The sequence below is a fragment of the Manis pentadactyla genome, chromosome X (genome assembly GCF_030020395.1).
Source record: "Manis pentadactyla isolate mManPen7 chromosome X, mManPen7.hap1, whole genome shotgun sequence".
In the NCBI taxonomy this organism is placed as follows: Eukaryota; Metazoa; Chordata; class Mammalia; order Pholidota; family Manidae; genus Manis; species Manis pentadactyla.
In genome coordinates this window covers 77,028,471-77,048,434 of record NC_080038.1, presented here as the reverse complement: position 1 = coordinate 77,048,434, position 19,964 = coordinate 77,028,471, and the positions used below count along the sequence as shown (strand labels likewise).

The 19,964-nt window shown below is 35.7% G+C and overlaps 1 protein-coding gene and 1 non-coding gene across 2 annotated transcripts in view; one reads left to right on the top strand and one right to left on the bottom strand.

Annotated features, from left to right (window-relative positions):
• The window catches only part of LOC118922483 (uncharacterized), a 97,561-nt gene that overhangs the window by 7,391 nt on the left and 70,206 nt on the right, over positions 1-19,964 (bottom strand). The window contains 4 exon segments of the mRNA XM_036905344.2: positions 2-209; positions 212-1,050; positions 1,052-1,096; positions 4,476-4,608. Coding sequence (XP_036761239.2) covers positions 2-209; positions 212-1,050; positions 1,052-1,096; positions 4,476-4,608 — 1,225 coding nt within the window.
• LOC118922497 (U6 spliceosomal RNA) lies at positions 16,542-16,646 on the top strand. The gene has a single exon (XR_005028793.2). It is a non-coding gene; the product is annotated as a U6 spliceosomal RNA (small nuclear RNA).

Here is a 19,964-nt window from a genome sequence, read left to right as displayed (position 1 = left end):
TCCATTATTTGTGTCTGCATCATTTTCAGCATTGCTATCTTTGGGATCAGTGTCATCAGACTCAGACATATCTTTGGGATCTTTCTTATCTTTGGTTTTGTTTTCATCTTCAGAGTCTGTTTCATCTTCAGGATCATTCTCATCTTCAGAGTCTGTCTAATCATCATGGTCTGTCTCATCTTTGAGAAGAGGCTTGTCTTTGGCATTACCTTACTTTTTAGATTGGCAGTACTGACCAGTTTAGGCTCATTGTCCAGATTGGCAGTAAGATTGAACTTGCCCTCACTCACAAGACCAGCAAAATTGCTGGTGTTGATTAAATTTTTTGGGTCAGTGGTACTATGGTGGCCCATGGTATTTTGAGGATTCATGGGTAATGTACAGGTAACAGTAGAGCTTATGAGATTTTGGCGAGCTGAGCAATTTTCACAGTATAAATAAGAAATTGAAACCAAGGAATATTTAGAATCTTCCTGGTGTAGAGGACAGCAGATGCCCACAGGATTATTAGGATACAGATACTGAGATAAAGAGCTGGTCCAAGAAGTCTTGTGGGGTCTAATAAATTTAGGGCTCATAAAATATTTAGAATCCAAGGTAATTTGGAGATGTAAAGGAGAATCAGGGTCTGTATTGTCATCAGAATCTATGAAACATTTATGAAAAGGAGAATTATTGATTTCCATGAAACATTTGGAATATATTGCAGCTCCAGTGTCCAAAGAATATATGTTATTTCTGTGAATCTTGGGGCAGACAACAGACCAAAGGCTCATGGAAGTGGGGTGACAGACAGGTGCTGAGACTTCAGAGGTATAATCATCAGCACTTAGGAGATGAATAGGATTCATTTGAGACCCAAAACTCTGGAAACTCTGTAGGTATCTATAGTCCTTGCAATGACTCCTACAGATGGAAATTTTTTGGCTGGCATTTCTGTGATGCTTGTTATCCATGATTGTATTTGGATCTGGAGAATGGTTGTGGCTCTGCTTTTCCTTTAACTTTTGCTGTGAGTTTTGCTTGTCACTGAGAGTTCATGATACCTCTGAATCTCACAATCTTGTCATCACTCAGGTATCTTACAAGTTGAATTCTAGAAAATGAGAGAGGAGTAAAATATGAGCAAGAATAATGAATAATGAAGTTTCACTTAGACACTAATGTTACAACACAAAATATGTGCAAGGGAAAAAATACCATTTCCTTCAATAGGTTACTTTTATTTGATATTTCAAAAGGAGGCCATGAGCCTAAATTTTCCCCTCAAGTAGGTACTATTTTGAGAAATATGGTCATTTATGTCATACTTCTGAATTTCAGATACGGAGAGCTAACTCTTTAGAAAAATAACTCATAAACAGGAATTCATTGGCTTGATATAGTCAAAATAAAACTTGTTTTACACAGCTTGGTCACTAAGACCTATAATATTTTTTTCATTTTTCTTCTAGAAATACTAGCAGTTTATTATCTCTTGTGATATAATTCCTGAAATTTATACAATCTTTATGTTTGGAGACAAAAATTTTCTGAGCTTGATATGTCAAAATTCAAAATTTTCTGATATTAAATTTAACAGCAAAGATCCATTTCTGTAGCTATCAAGAACTCACTGCACATAATTTTGGAAATGAAGATATTTACCAACACCTTAGTTTAAAATTGAACTAAAAAGTTTAGTAAATATCATTGTGAGATAGCTTTGTTTTCCAGGTAAATATACAGAAATAGAGTAAAATAAATATAACTTAATTTTAAAAATAAAAGAGCTCTTTCCACTTTATCCTCAAGGTCGTAAGAATGTTTTCCCCAGGTAATGGCTTTGAATACAAAATCATACTTGAGAAAGAGGAAGAATGTTCGGTAGTAGTTTTCATTTTAAAAATTGATAGTGACTTTTTATAGAAAAGGAGTTATGTCTTCTCATCCAAATTCCCTTAAATATTAAGGTCATCTAGAATCCTTAAGGTAAATTTTTAATTGTACACTCATAAGTCTTCAGGCACTTATAAAAGAGACAACTTTAAGTAGGTCCATTATGAAAAGTATTCTGTAGGGTATAGTATGTATGACTTGGTCTACAGTGAAACATATTTACTGTATAGCCCTCCTAGATTTATTTATAAGAAAAGGAGCTCATATTCTCATAAATACATGAAGACGTATGTTGCCTCTGATAACATTCAATGGTCCTCACATAATGTAAAATACATGAAATCTTGGCAATATATGTACTGTCTTTTGTGGTAAATACTAGCACAACTATAAATTTTCTATCTCAAGCCAAGTGTCAACAATTATTGAAGGGAAGTGGTAACTATTATCTTTAATGGCTCTGCTCTTCAATAGCATGTATTATTTATTTTACTTACACAGTGCTACTATCATAAATTAACAATGACATAGGTTTATAGCCTGACAGAAACAAAAAAGTAATGTAATTTGGCTATTAGACTCTTTCACATTCATGATAATTGTGGAATGTACTATAACAGTCATAAACCATTTGGCTCAAAAGCAAATTGGAAGTATATGGATACTGAAGGTGAACAGGGTTCTTAAGTTCAATGAAAAAATAGTTTGAAAAAGAGCACATAAAATATAAGAGTTTGAATCACTAAATTACTATCTTACCTTGTGATCAGTAGTGAGGCACAACACTAAGAGTGAGATAAAAATGAGAAAGCAGTACTCACACTGTTCTGCAGAACCCGATAATTTAAATTACAACCAATAAAGTGCCTTTCACTAATAAATCTGAAGATGTGTCTCTTATTTCCAAAAATAAATGAATACATTCATATGCAAAAGATATAATAGAGCATCTATAATGATCAATTTATTTTTACACGATAATCTGTATCTGCTGAGCTTGGTGTGGCTATGGCACAGAATGCATAGGGTGTATAGTGGAGATCTTTATCAGAGGTAACTTAAAGTCTTTATTTTTTTTATGACTTTTAGAGGAGGGGGTAAAAATGGACAAATGATAACAAAGTAGAATCTTAATGACATTATCAGAGCAGAATAATTGTTTCTATGTGACCTAGAGAACTCAATACTGTGTGTTAGAAGGAGCACTGGTTTTGAATCAACCCATGTCTGATTATCTGGTTCTGCCATGTATTAGTATATGATTTTGGCAAGTTATATGACACTTAAAAACCATGGCTTCTTCAGGTAAAACAATTATAGTAGTATCTACCTTTTAAAGTTGTTATGAAAGTTAAATGTGATACTCAATAAATGTTAGGCATTTCTACCCTCTCAAGTAGGGACAGTATAATATTAAATATTAAAATTGTTAAACTAGGTTTACCCCTTGTAAATCTTATATTCTTGGTGATAAGTTCTCAATTTTGCATTATTATGTTAATTTTCCTAATTTTCTGAAAGTTAAGAAGAATACAATTGTTCAGTTTCTAAGGATAAAGTTTTTAGGCAGTTTTGATTTATATATACTTATACTAGTATTGTTCTAAGAAGTTCAATACCTATTTTCCCCACTCTCTTCCATAAAGTGATAACAAAACATCATAAAGTAAAAAAAAATCATAAAGTATAATACTAGAAGTAGATGATGTTACTAAAAGTATTTATTAAATATAATTTAAGGAAATAGTTAACAAAACAAGTTTGTTTTAACACAGCAATATTATGACTAATGCAGATTCCTGCAAAGCCACGATTATAGAAATAATAATGGATAATAGATAGTTTGAATGATATGTAATTGCTGCTTGTGCATTAATGTTGAAAAAAATACTCACATGAAAGGAGACAACTGAATTTTATCTGGATAGATTAAAATACTAAGTGGTCTAAGCAAAGCAGAAAAGTGAGAAACTGTAAAAAGATGTTTGCTAATTTTTTTAACATCAGTCAGAAATAGAGCTAGATATTCAACTTGAAGATAATCTTAGTAAAAAGACAGCAAGACTTTTACTGAGTTTTTCTCTTATCCAGATTTCCATAATTCTCCAATATTTTTACTAAATCATTTAATAAAACATCATTAAGCATATAATTTTATTATATAGAAATCAGAATTCTAGTGTGATTGAATTTTGATTTTGTTGTTGTTGTTACTAATGAACTTTTAAAATGTCTTATTTTTTGAAGATTACACAAGAGATTTGAAATCATTGAAAACTTAGGAGAAAAGTTCTTCCAGAGCTGCATCCTTTCACAAACCAAGTAATGAGAAGGCAAAACTGTTAGAATCAACTTTTTCAGAACTCTAGAATCAAAAATTTACAAAAACCAGGGGAAAGCTGATGATAACAGAACTGCTACTTTGCAATGCAAGAGTGCTATGGCATTTTAAACTGCCCTAAAACCATATCTTCTACAACCTAGATCCGTAGAAGCAATGAGGCTGGCAGCCTGCATTCATAGTATAGATTGCTAGTATGAGGGAGAGCAATATATGCTTTATTCTCAAAGAATTGTAGTTGTAGGTTTCAACTTACCTGGTAGCTCCCTGATAGACTACTGCAAGAACTTTCCTTTTTTTTGCCCAGTTGGGAACATTTCCATGGATAGGCATCTTCCTGGACATCTTTAACTGAAAGCATTCAAAGGTAGAATTATTATCTTCAGCAGCTTGGGGAAAGGGACAACAGTTTTGTCAAGCATTAGACAGACCATAAAGTCTGAGATGGAAGAGGTTGTAAAAGGAGATACATGTGATATGGACTTTTAAAACTCTTACATATACTTATGAATCAAAAAGGTTATATGTAGGGTCAAAGATGAAATCAAAAGGGAAATTTTAAAACTCTCAAAACAAAAGACAATGGAAAAATAACATATAAAATCAATGGGATTGTTCACCATGTAAGAACTTATTCACTATGTAAGAACTCGTTCACCATGTAAGAACTTGTTCGTTATGCTTCAGAAGATTGGAGACTGTTGAGAATTAGGCTTGGGGTTGATTAATGATTGTGCATTGAGTCCCCTATACAGAATTTTATTGTTGTTAACAACCATTTGATCAATAAATATGAGAGATGCCCTCTCAAAAAAAAAAATGGGCAAAGACTCTAGATAGACATTTTTCCAAAGAAGACACCCAAATGACCAACAGAAACATGAAAAGATGCTCAACATCACCAATCATCAGGGAAATGCACATCGAAACTACAGTGATGGAGTCCCCGGGTCCAACTTCGAGAACAATTGCCCTAAGGTATTGTTTATGTGATGAATTAACTTCTCTCCTATGTATCTAGAATGGTACGCCTTTGGGAAAACTGAGAACAAAGTCACTCGAATTTTTCTCTGTAGGATTTAATTATTTCTATAGGGCTTAGTTTATTCCCAGTTAAGAATGGCTTCTAGAAGAAGAGCTTAATGCCTTTGCAAGTAGCCTTGATCAAAACCGTTTTCTTTTAAACTCACTAGAAAATAGACTTGTCATCAGAAAACAGGTTTAAAGAAACCACAAACCACCCACCACCTGCTATACAACCCAGACCATCAGGCTAACCCCTCCAGGCACGAAATGGCCATGAGTAATGGCTTGCCACATGGCCACCATTAGAATGTAGGCTGGCAATATCCTTGGGAAGATCCTGACCTCTGCATTGGAGCTAGTCAAGAAGTCCATATTTTAGTTTGTAACAAGTAGTCAAATCAAGCACTAAGGGGAAAGCAAGGACATATATTTGGAAGGATCCAGTTATTCTATCCACTTTACACACCCTTCGCAAATGTTTCTGGGGAAATATGTGACTGCCAAGGAGAAAGAATGACAGATGTTAGGATCCTAGCGGGCTCCAGACAGGAGGACTCAACGTGTCCACCAGAGACAAGGGCCAGTCAGCTTGCAGTGAACCCTGAAGGGGCGTCTAAAATATCTAGGAGAGCCATGTAAAAGAGAAGAATCTGTGCGTTACTCCTAGCCTCTGTTCCCACCATCCACCCTTAATTAGCTTCACACCTACGTGCCATCCTGCAATAGTACAAATCATCATGAATAAAAATAACTTTGAAGTTTTGGAGTACCTTAGGGGAACTAGTAGAACTTTATTTCCTATCATTCCCATATCTGTTAAGATATCAGTATAGAAATGGCTACTGTTCACTGATGATACTGGAAGGTTTTCAAAAAAAATGCATAAATAATTTAAAAACTTGTATCTGGAGCACTTAATGGTCTGTTTTCAGTTTGATTCTTCATTTCATTTTCCTCTGGATTTCACTGGCCTTCTACAACTATGACTAAATGACAGGAATAAGCTGGCTTCTTTCTGGTGGAAAGCTACATACAGTGCCTCTTGAGTTCCAGATTTGAACATTCTTTGTGAATAGTCTGGATGGATTTTGATAAAGATGTTACCAATGAAAGAGAAAACCACCTAGATGATAAGACTGTGATTATCATGACCTCGCAGAAGGCACTTCTGCATGTAAGTCATAAAGACTGTATTCATTGAACACAGTGACAATGCCCCATTTTTATGCCTTCGGCTCAAAAAGGTGTTTTCAATTTATTGAAGTGGTGTGGGGTTTGTACAACTTCTCTGACAACCTGCTGGCAGCGGGCTTTGTCATTACAGCCTGACTCCTAGCATAAGGGGGCTACCCTGTGGTTTATTCTTTACTTACTGGGTAAACTTGTAATAGAAAGATTCTTTCATTCGGAAATGTGTCATTTTGAAATAATCCTTAAAGCAATATGTGATTGTGATTTATTAATTTTAAAGTGTTCAGATCTTCTTGAAAGAATTTTTTTTAATTAAAAAAATAAAATATCTAGCAGGTCAAAAATAAATCAATGGGATGTTTCAAAAGCAGCTCTGATAGGGAAGTTTATAGCAGTAAATGCATATATTAAGAGACTAGAAAGACTTAAAAATCCCAACCTTTCTATGTCAATAAAATATAAAAATAAAAACAAAGTACAATGTTGCAGATGAGAGGAAATAATAAAGATCTGAGTGGAAATAACAGAAATAGAGATGAGAAAAATAATGGAAAAGAGCAACAAATTAAGAGCTGGTTTTTGAAAAGATACTTGAAATTGATGATCTTTTAGCTGGACTAATTAAAAAAAGAGAAAATACTAAAGTACATAAAATCAGAAGTGAAACAGGAGACATTACAACTAATAATATAGAAAAAAATAAGATCAAAAGCAACTACTATGAACAATTACATGCCAACAAATTAGATAACCTAAAAGAAATGGATAATTTCCTAGAAAAACATAAACTACCAAGATGGAATCAGGAGAAATAGTATATACTAACAGATCAATAACAAGTAAAGAGATTAAATCAGTAATCAAAACCTCTTAACACAAAAATCTCCAAATCCAAACAGCTTCACTGGCAAACTCAACCAAACATTTAAATAAAAATTAATGCCCATTCTTTGCAAGCCCTTCCAAAAATTTGAAAAGGAAGAGACACTTCCAAACTCATTTTACAACACCTGATATCAAAGCCAGATAAGGACAGTACAATGAAAGAAAACTATAGACCAACATCCCTGATGAAGATGCAAAAGTTCTCAACAAACTGTTAGTAAACCAAAATGAAGAATGCATTAAAAGTGGGATTTATCCCTGGAAAAATAAGGTCAACATACACAAATCAATACAATGCCTCAATAGAATGAAACATAAAATCAGAGAATATCTCAATAGATGCAGGGAAAGCAGTAAAACAAATATAATATACTATAGTAATAAAAACCCTCAACAAATTAGGTATAGAAAGAACATACTTCAACATGATAAAGGCCATATAGAACAAACTCTCAGCTAACATTACACTCAACAGTGAAAATTAAAAACTTCTCATCTAAGATCAGAAACAAGTCAAGAATGCCCATTCTCACCACTTATTCAGTATAATATTGGAAGTCCTAGTCAGAGCAATTTAGCAAGACAAAGAAATAAAAGGCATCCAAATCAGAAAGTAAGAAGTAAAATGATCACTATTTGAAGATAGTATGATTTTATATGTAGAAAATCCCAAACACTCAACCAAAAACTCTTGTAACTAACTTTATTGAATTCAAAAAAGTTTCAGGATTTAAAGTCAACATAGAGAAATTATTTGCATTTCTTTCTATACACTAATAATGAAACACCTGAAAAGGAAACAAATAAAACTGTCAAATTCACAATAGGATAACAAACACCTGAGAATAAATTTAACCAATAAAGTGAAGTATTTGTACAATGAAAACTATATGACTTTGTTGACACCAAAAAGAAACAATCAAATGGAAAAATAACCCGTGTTCATGGATAAGAATTTATACTGTTAAAATGTCCATATACCAGAAGCCAACTATAGGTTCAATACAATCCATATCAAAACTCTAATGGTATTTTTCATGGAAATAGGAAAAAAACCCTGAAATTTACATGGAATCAAAAAAGACCCTGCAATCATAAAGGTCATAGATAAGGCAATTATAAGAAAGAACAAAACTGGGGGCATCATACTTCTTGATTACAAACTACAACACAAAGCTATAGTAATTAAAATGATTTGATACTGCCATAAAATAGACAACATAGGCCAATGGAAAAGAAAAAGAATAACAGAATTAACTCACTACATAAAGTCAACTAACAGTCAACAAAGGAGCCAAAAACTCCTAATGGAGACAGGATAGTCTCTTCAACAAATGATGTTGTGAAACTGGATAAACATTTGTCAAAGAATGAAATTGGAACCCTGTCTTACACCACTAATAAAAATTAACTCAAAATGGATCAAATAATTAAACATAAGACCTGACTCCTAGAGGAAAACATAGGGTAGAAGCTCTTCAACATTGGTATTGACTATAATTTTTTTGGATGTGACACCAAAGCAAAAGCAACAAAAACAAAAAATGAACAAGTGGGACTACATCAAACTTAAAAGCTCCTGCACAGCAAAAGAAACAACCAACAAAATGAAGAGGAACTCTACAGAGTGGGAGAAAATGCAAATCTTATATTGGATAAGAGGTTAATAGCCAAAATCCATAAAGAACTCCTACATCTCAATAACAAAAAAAAAATCTGATTAAAAGATGTGCAGAGAGACCAAATAGACATTTTTTCCAAAAAAGACATTAAAAATGCCCAAAAGGCACATGAAAATATATTCAACATTATTAATCATCAGAAAGAGGCAAATCCAAACCACAGTGAGATATCACCTTACCCTGTTAGAATGACTAACATCAAGAAGACAAGAGATAGCAAGTTTGGTGAGGATATGGAGAAAATGGAACTCTTGATTATTGTTACTGAGAATGTAAACTGGTGCATCTACTATGGAAAATAGTATGAAGTTTTTTCAAAAAATTAAAAATAGAACTACTGTATATCCTAGCAATTCTCTTCTTTTTGTATATACCCAAAATAAATGAAAACAGAATATTGAAAATTTATATACACTCCCATGTTTGTTGTAATATGATTCAACAATAGCTGAGATATAGAAAAAAACTTGTGTTCATCAATGGATGAATGGAGAAAGATGTGGTATCTATATCTATATCTATATCTACATATCTATATCTGTATCTGTATCTATATCTACATCTGTATCCATATATCTATAACTATATGATACATGTCTATATACACACACACACACAAAATGGAATATTAAGGAAATCCTGTTTGTGATAACATGGATGTAACTTGAGGGACCTATGTTGAGGTAAGACAGAAAAAGACAAATACAGTATGATATCACTTATACGTGGAATCTATAAAAGGAGGAACTCATAAAAATGCAGTGTAAAATGGTGGTTATAAGGGCTGGGGAATGGGGGAATAGGAATTGCAACAAGTGGACAAACAAGTCTTGGAGAGTAAATGTCCAATATACTGATTGATTATAGATAATAACATGGTATTGGTATTATAAACATCTAACTTGCTATGAGACTAGATATTAACTTTTCCCACCATGGAAAATAATTCTGTGATGGGTTAGTGTTGCTAGCAAACACTATAATGGCAATGATATTACAATATATAAATTTACCAAATCAACATGCTATATACCTTAAAGTTTTACAATGTTTCTGTAAAATGTATTTCAATTAAACAGAAAAGGCTACATGTATGCCAGACTGGGCATATATATATGAGAAAACTGGGTAATCTCTACTGGTCTATCTTCAAGTGTGCTGATTCTTTCTTCTCCTTAGTCAAATATCTTTTTGAGTCATTTTAATGAAATTTTCAATTCTGTTTTTCTATTTGTCCATTCACCCAAAATTCCTTGAAGAGAACTTAAGTTTTCACCTTTAGTTAACCTTCAATCCCTACATAAGCAGGGAGTGAATACTAAAGCAGAATTGTAAATGATATGACTAAATTTTTAAGGAGTATCTAATGCAGAGTCAATTGGTAAAGATTAAGAGAGGTTTCCCATCCCCACCTTCATTCCAGGCTTTTATGGAAACTCTGTCAAAACAAGAAATGAGCACTAAGTTAATGGAACACTGTATTCAGTAGTCACACATGAAAAAAAATACAGAATTTCCAAATATAATTTAGAAGTCACTAAACACTCAAATAATAAAACCCCACAGAAACCATAATCAACAAACTAGAGGGAAATTGGAGAATTTGACTTCTAGAGTTGCCACATTAGACTATTCATAATAATCAATTTTAAAAATTTTGGTATCATTAATGAAAATTACATGAGCAACAGTATGGTTACTGTACTCCCCCCATTATCAAATCCCCACCACATACCCCATTACAGACACTGTCCATTAGTATAGTAAGATGATATAGAATCACTACTTGTCTTCTCTGTGTTGTACTGCCTTGCCCATGCCCTAACCCCCTACATTATGTGTGCTAATTGGAATGCCCCTTTTTCCCCCTTATCCCTCTGTTCCCACCCATCCTCCCCAGTCCCTTTCCCTTTGGAAACTGTTAGTCCATTCTCGGGTTCTGTGACTCTGCTGCTGTTTTGTTCCTTCAGTATTTTTCTTTATTCTTATACTCCATATATGAGTAAAATGATTTGATACTTGTCTTTCTCTGCCTGGCTTATTTCACTGGGCATAATACCCTCTAGCTCCATGCACGCTTTTGCAAATGGTAGGATTTTTTTCTTCTTATGGCTGAATAATATTCCATTCTGCATATGTACCACATCTTCTTTATCCATTCATCTACTGATGGACACTTAGGTTGTTTCCATTTCTTGGCTATTTTAAATAGTGCTGTGATACACATAAGGGTGCGTATGTCTTTTCCAAACTGGGCTGCTGCATTCTTTGGGTAAATTCCTAGAGATGGAATTCTTGGGTCAAATGGTATTTCTATTTTGAGCTTTTTGAGGAACCTCCATACTGCTTTCCAATGGCCACTCTAGGACAAAGGAAAGATGGGAACTTTGAAAGACTTCCCAACAGTGAGAGAGCTGCTAAAAAGGCAAGTATTACACAGAGCTTGCTGTTCAGGAGAAAGGACAGGTGGACAAAATCAACCTAGCACACATAGCCCAGCAAGTTGGGAACCTTCAGGACCTTCAGTTGGTCAACTCCTCTTGCTGGCAATGCAGTACCAAGGCTCCTGACTGTGATAAACAGCCTGCTGATCCTTCCTCCCGGCTGGCACCAGATAACAAACCTGCCGCCATTGGCATTGCACCAGGCCAGTTGGAGTGTGGCCCTGCCTATGGCAGCTATGAGGGCATAACGCAGAGGCTCCTCCCCATGTGATCACTGGCCCCAGGAGTGGAGGCAGGCCCTGCAGCCAGGAAGAAGGAAAAATTCTTTCCTCCCAGCAGGCACTGGCATTGCTTATCTGCGACCCTTAGCACTGCTTCAGGTGTTGGGCAGCTTCACAGAGTAGAGCTTCTGGTCACTAGAGAGTGCTACCTACACAAAGTTATTATTCCATAGTAATCATTAGAAAACTGAAAAGGCAAAATAATCTGGTATAAGCTAACATCCCTCAAACACCAGAAAGAGGGCTAAGTGAAACTGAAATCACCAATCTACCTCTTAATAAATATTTCAAAATAAAAATCATAATCATGCTCAAGGAGCTACAGAAAAATATTCAAGATGTCAGGGAGGACCTCTACAACCAGATAGAAACATTAAAAAATATATTATCTGAAATGAAACATACAGGGATGGATTGAAAAGCAGAGTAGATGAGGTACAGGACACAGTAAATGAAATAGAAATTAGAGAACTGGAAAAAAATAGCTGAGGCACAGAGAGAAAATACAATCTTAGAGATAAAGAATAATAAAAGAAATGTGTGACAAATCCAAATGGACCAATATTCACATTATAGGGGTACCAGAAGAAGAAGAGAGAGAAAAAGGGAGAGAAAGTGTCTTTGAGGAGGTAATTGCTGAAGATTTCCCCAGTCTGGGGAAGGAGATAGTCTCTCAGGCCATGGAGGTGCACAGATGTCCCAACACAATGGACCTGAGGAGGACAAAACCAAGACATATAATAATTAAAATGGCAAAGATCAAGGATAAAGACAGACTATTAAAAGCAGACAGAGAGAGAAAAAGGATCACATACAAAGGAAAACCCATCAGGCTATCATCAGACTTATCAACAGAAACCTTACAGGCCAGAAGGTAGTCACATGATATATTTATTGAAAAGAAACTGAAGGGACTTGGAACAAGAATACTCTACCCAGCAAGTTTATCATTTAAATTTGAAGGAGGGATTAAACAATTTCCAGATAAGCAAAAGCTAAGAGAATTTAGGTGGCCAGGCAAGATGGCGGTGTGAGTAGGGCAGCAGAAATCTCCTCCTATAACCATACATATTTTTGAAAATACAACAAATACAACTATTCCTAAAAGAGAGACCAGATGATAAAGTACAACAGCCAGGCTACATCTACATCTGCAAGAACCCAGTGCCTCACAATGGGGGCAAGATACAAGCCAGGGCCTGGCGGGATCTGAGCACACTCCTCACTCCAGCTCCCCGGTGGAAGGAGAGGAGTCAGAGTGGGGAGGGAGAGGGAGACCAGGACTGCTGAATACCCAGCCCTTGTCATCAGCACTGGGAGCTCAGACACACAGTGCATGGTGTGCTGGATACTAGGGAAACGGAAAAGTAAAATCTGCAAGTGGTTCCCTGCAGCTGGCTCCCCAGAGACAAAAGAAAAGCGTGTGCTTTTTGAAGGTCTTAAAGGGACAGGAGCCTCACAGCTGGACGGAAGTGTCCTGGCACACTCAGCACAGCAGCTGGGAATCGCGGAGAACTCCGTTTGCCCTAACCCCCTGGGCAGCAGCACACCTCTGAGGCCCCTCACGGTGATAAACAACCTCCCACCCGTTCCCCCTCTGGCGTGGCCCTGCCATAGCAGAGCAGCAGCCTGAGGCTGGCCATGCCCACAGCAGCCATGCAGAGCCACCTCTGCGGCCACCCAGGCCAGACTTAGAGGTCCCGTCAGTGCGCAGCTGCCCAGCACAAGCTGCTAGGGGTCGCCATTCTCACAGGAGAAGAAGGTGATAGGCAAGCAGGAACAGACTTTGTTCTCCCAGCTGACACACACACCAACTGCCCACGACTACCTCTATCACCATGAAAAGGCAGAAGAATTTGATCAAGACCAAAATAACAGAGACACCCCCTGAGAAGGAGCCTGGGGAGATAGATTTAACCAATCTTCCTGAAAAAGAATTCAAAATAAAGGTCATAACCATGCTGATGGAGCTGCAGAGAAAAATACAAGAGCTAACGGATAAAGTTGGGAGGGAGAATACAGAAATAAAACAGTCTCTGGAAGGACTTAAAAGCAGAATGGATGAGATGCAAGAGGCCATTAATGGAATAGAAATCAGAGAACAGGAATGCAGAGAAGCTGATGCAGAGAGAGATAAAAGGATCTCCAGGAGTGAAACAATATTAAGAGAACTGTGTGACCAATCCAAATGGAATAATATCTGTGTTACAGGGGTATCAGAAGAAGATAGAGAAAAAGGGATAGAAAGGGTATTTGAAGAAATAATTGCTGAAAACTTCCCTAAACTGGGGGAGGAAATAGACAATCAGACCACGGAAGCACACAGAATTCCCAACAGAAGGGACCCAAGGAGGACAACACCAAGACACATAATAATTAAAATGGCAAAGATCAAGGACAAGGACAGAATATTAAAGGCAGTCAGAGAGAGAAAAAAGGTCACCTACAAAGGAAAACCCATCAGGCTATCATCAGACTTCTCAACAGGAAACCTTACAGGCCAGAAGAGAATGGCATGATATATTTAATGCAATGAAGCAGCGGGGCCTTGAACCAAGAATAATGTATCCAGCACAATTATTATTTAAATATGAAGGAGGGATTAAACAATTCCCTTACAAGCAAGAGTTGAGGGAATCTGCCTCCCACAAACCACCTCTACAGGGTATTTTAGAGGGACTGCTCCAGATAGAAGCACTCCTAAGGCTAAATATATGTCACCAGAGAAAATAAAATCACAGCAAAGAAAGCAGACCAACCAAATACTAACTAAAGGCAAAAAAATAAAATCAACTGCCCCAAAAGTTAGGAGAATTTAGCTCGCAGAAACCATCTCTACACTGTATTTTGGAGGGACTGTGATAGAAGGAAGTGTTCCTAAGGCTGAACAGCTGACACCAGGGGTAATTAAAGGAACAGTAAAGAAAGTAGAACAATTAATTACTAAGCAGAGGCAAAATGAAATAAACTACCCCCGAAGTCAGTCAAGGTATAGACAAAGAGTACAGAATATGACACCTAATATATAAAGAACTAAGGAGGAGGAAAAAAAGAACCTTTGCATTGTGTTCATAAAAGCATGCTATGTGAGTTGTTAGTCTCGTAGATAGTAAGGAAGTTACCCTTGAATGTTTGGTAAACATGAAACTAAAGTCTGTAATGGCAATAAGTACATACCTATCAGTAATCACCTAAAACAAATGGTCTGAATGCACCAGTCAAAAGATAAAGAGTCACTGAGTGAATAAAAAAAAATCTGTCTATATGCTTCCTAAAAGAGAGTCACTTCAAATCCAAAGACATATAAAGAATGAAAATGATATTTTATGCAACTAACAGGGAGAAAAAAGCAGTAGTTGCAGTAATTGTATCTGACAAAATAGACTTAAAAAAAAGTAACAAGAGGCAAAGAAGGACATTAAATAATGATAAAGGGGTCAGTCCAACAAGAGGATATAACTATTATAAATATCTATGAACCCAACAGAGGAGCACTACAAATGTGAAACAAATACTAACAGAATTAAAGCAGGAAATAGAATGCAATGCATTCATTTTAGGAGACTTCAACACACCACTCAATCCAAAGGGCATATCAACCAGACAGAAAATAAGAAAGGAGACAGAAGCACTGAACAACATAGTAGAACAGATGGATTTAATGAACATCTACAGAACACTCCATCCAAAAGTAAGAGGATACACAATTTTCTCAAGTGCAAATGAAACATTTTCAAGAATAGATGATTTACTAGGCCAAAAAAAGAGCCTCAGTATATATAGAAGGATTGAAATTATACCAACCAGCTTCTCATATCCCAGAGGTATGAAACTAGAAATAAATTACACAAAGAAAATGAAAAAGCCCACAAACACATGGAGGCTTAATAACATGCTCCTAAATAATAAATGGATCAATGACCAAATAAAAACAGAGATCAAGCAATATATGGAGACAAATGACAACAATAATTCAATATCACAAAATATGTGGGATGCAGCTAAGGCTATGCTATGAGGGAAGTATATTGCAATACAGGCCTACCTCAGAAAAGAGGAACAATCCCAAATGAACAGCCTAAACTCACAGTTAACAAAACTAGAAAAAAGAAGAACAAATGTGACCCAAAGACAGTAGAAGGAGGAACATAATAAAGATTAGAGAAGAAATAAATAAAATCAAGAAGAATAAAACAATAGAAAGAATCAATGAAAACCAAGAGGTGGTTCTTTGAGAAAATGAAAAAAAATACATAAAACCCTAGCCAGATTTATCAAGAAAAAAAGAGTCTACTCACATAAACAAAATCAGAAATGAGAAAGGAAAAATCATTATGGACACCACAGAATTACAAAGAATTATGAGAGAATACTATGAAAAATTATATGCGAACAAACAGGATAACCTAGAAGAAATGGACAACTTTCTAGAAAAATACAACCTTCCAAGGCTGACCCAAGAAGAAACAGAAAATCTGAATAGACCAATTACCAGCAAGGAAATTAAATTGGTAATAAAAAAACTACCTAAGAACAAACCCCTTCATCCAGATGGTTTCATTGCTAAATTTTATCAAACATGTAGTGAAGATATAATACCCATCCTCCTTAAAGTTTTCCAAAAGTAGAAGAGGAGGGAACATTCCCAAACTTATTCTATGAGGCCAGAATCACCTTAATACCAAAACCAGTCAAAAACACAACAGGAAAAGAAAATTACAGATCAATATCCCTGATGAACATAGATGCAAAAATACTCAACAAAATATTAGCAAACCAAATTCAAAAATTTATCAGAAAGATCATCCATCAGGCTCACTTCAGCAGCACATTTACTAAAATTGGAATGATACAGAGAAGATTAGCATGGCTCCTGCGCAAGGATGACATGCAAATTTGTGAAGTGCTCCATATATTTTTAAAATATAAGATCATCCATCATGATCAAGTAGTATTTATTCCAGGGATGCGGTACAACATTTGAAAATCCATCAACATCATCCACCATATCAACAAAAAGATGGACAAAATCCACATGATCATCTCCATACATGCCAAAAAAGCATTTGACAAATTCAACACCAATTCATGATAAAAACTCTCAACCAAATGGCTATAGAGGGCAAGTACCTCAACATAATAAAGGCCATATATGACAAACACCCAACATTATACTTAACCGCAAGATGCTGAAAGCTTTCATTTTAGATCAAGAACAAGAGAAGGATGCCAACTCTCTTCACTTTTATTCAGCATAGTTCTGGAGGTCCTAGATATGGGAATCAGACAACACAAAGAAATAAAAGGCATCCAGATTGGCAAGGAAGAAGTTAAGCTGTCCCTGTTTGCAAATGACATGATGTTGTACATAAAAAACCATAAAGAATTCACTCCAAAACTACTAGATCTACTATCTGAATTCAGTAAAGTTGCAGGATAAAAAATTACTACACAGAAATCTGTTGCCTTCCTATACAGTAACGATGAACTGGCAAAAAGGGAAGTCAGGAAAACAATTCCATTCACAACTGCATCCAAAAGAATAAAATACCTATTTATAAACCTAACCAAGGAAGTGAAAAACCTATTCTCTGAAAACTACAAGACACTCATGAGAGAAATTAAAGAAGATACCAATAAATGGAAACACAGCCTGTGCTCATGGATAGGAAGAATTTGTATTGTCAAAATGGCCATCCTACCTAAAGCAATCTACAAATTCAATGCAATCCCTATCAAAAGACCAACAGCATTCTTCAGTGAACTGGAACAAATAGTTCAAAAATTCACATGGAACTACAAAAGACCCTGAATAGTCAAAGCAGTCCTGAAAAGGTAGAATAAAGCGGGTTATATTACGCTCCTCAACTTCAAGCTCTGCTACAAAGCCACAGTAATCAAGACAATTTGGTACTGGCACAAGAACAGACCCATAGATGAAAGGAACAGACTAGAGAACCCAGATATAAACCCAAGCATATATGGTCAATTAAAATATGATAAAGAGCCATGGATATACAATGGGGAAATGACAGTCTCTTCAACAACTGATTCTGGAAAAACTGGACAGCTACATGCAAAAGAATGAAACTGGATTATTGTCTAACCCCATACACAAAAGTAAACTCAAAATGGATCAAAGACCTCAATATAAGTCATGAAACCATAAAATTCTTAAAAGAAAACATAGGCAAAAATCTCCTGAATATAAACATGAGCAACTTTTTCCTGAATGCATCTCCTTGGGCAAGGGAAACAAAAGCAAAAGTGTAGAAATGGGACTAAATCATGCTAAAAAGCTTCTGTACAGCAAAGGACATCATCAGCAGAACAAAAATGCATCATACATTTTGGGAGAATATATTTGTGAATGACATACATGACAAGGGGTAAACATCCAAAATATATAAAGAACACACATGCCTCAACAACCAAAAAGCAAATAACCCTATTAAAAAATGGGCATAGGATACGAACAGACACTTCTCCGAAGAAGAAATTCAGATGGTCAACAGGCAAATGAAAAGATCCTCCACATCGCTAATTATCAAGGAAATGCCAATTAAAACCACAATGAGATATCACCTCACACCAGTAAGGATGGCCAATTTAGAAAAGACTAGGAACAACAAATGCCGGTGAGGATGCAGAGAAATGGGAACCCTCCTACACTGCCAGTGGGAATGTAAACTAGTTCAACCATTGTGGAAAAGCAGTATGAAGGTTCCTCAATAAACTAAAAATAGACATACCATTTGACCCAGGAATTCCACTTCTAGGAATTTACCCTAAGAATGCAGCAGTCCAGTTTGAAAAAGACAGATGCACCCCTATGTTTATTGCAGCACTATTTACAATACCCAAGAAATGGAAGCAACCTAAGTGTCCATCAGTAGTAGATGAATGGATAAAGAAGATGTGCTACGTATACAGAATGGAATGTAATTCAGCGATAAGAAGAAAAGAAATCCTACTATTTGCAACAACATGGATGGAGCTAGAGTGTATTATGCTCAGTGAAATAAGCCAGGTGGAGAAAGACAAGTACCAAATGATTTCACTCATCTGTGGAGCATAACAACAAAGCAAAAACCGAAGGAACAAAACAGCAGCTGACTCAAAGAACCCAAGAATGGACTAACAGTTGTCAAAGGGAATGGGACTGGGAATGGTGGGTGGGAAGGGAGGGAGAAGGGGAAAAGGGGCATTATGATTAGCACACATAATGTGTGTGTGTGTGGGAACAGGGAAGGCAGTATAGCACAGAGAATACAAATAGTGACTCTACAGCATCTTACTATGCTGATGGACAGTGACTGTAATGGGGTATGTGGTGGAGACTTGATAATGGGGGGAATGTAGTAACCACAATCTTGCTCATATGACTGTATATTAATGATACCAAAAAAGTAATACCAATCAAAAAATGAATACAAACAAGGAAAAATAATATCTAGATAGGAACATCTATCTGGGATCATTTCTGTTAATCCTGAATAACTATTTTGAGTGTTTTTTGGTAGTGTCTGTAAACTGGTGATATTTTCTCTTAGATATTTTTCTGCATGAACAATGTCCTTTATTAACCTTCATTTTTTAATCCAGCTCTATTGAGATATAATTGACATACAATGTTGTGTAGTTTAAGGTGCACTATGTACTGATTTGATGTGGTTGTGTAATGCTGAACGATCCCTACTAAAAGGTTAGTTAACACATTCATCATCCTCAGTAACACTTGTTATTTCGTGTTTTTGATGATAGACATTCTAACAGGTGTGAGGTGATTGATACTCATTGTGGTTTGGATTTGCAATACCCTGATGAGTAATCTTGAGCACCTTTCCATGTACCTGTTTATACCATTTGTATATCTTTGGAAAAAAAGTGTATTCAGTCTGCCTATTTTTAATAGGGTTGTTTTGTTTTCTGCTATTGACCATGTGATTTCTTATATATTTTGGTTATTAACCCCTTAACAGACATGGTTTGCAAATGTTTTCTTGCATTATGTAGGTTGTAGCCTTTTCATATTGCTGAATGTTTCTTTTTCTGTACAAAAGCTTTTTAGTTTGATGTAGTCCCACATATTTAATTTTGCTTTTGGTGTCATATCCACAAAATCATTGCCAAGACCAATGTCAAGAAGTTTTTTTACTAAATTTTCTTCTAGGAGTTTGTGTTTTCAGGTCTCACTTTTAAGTCTTTAATCCATTTTGAGTTAATTTTTGTGATA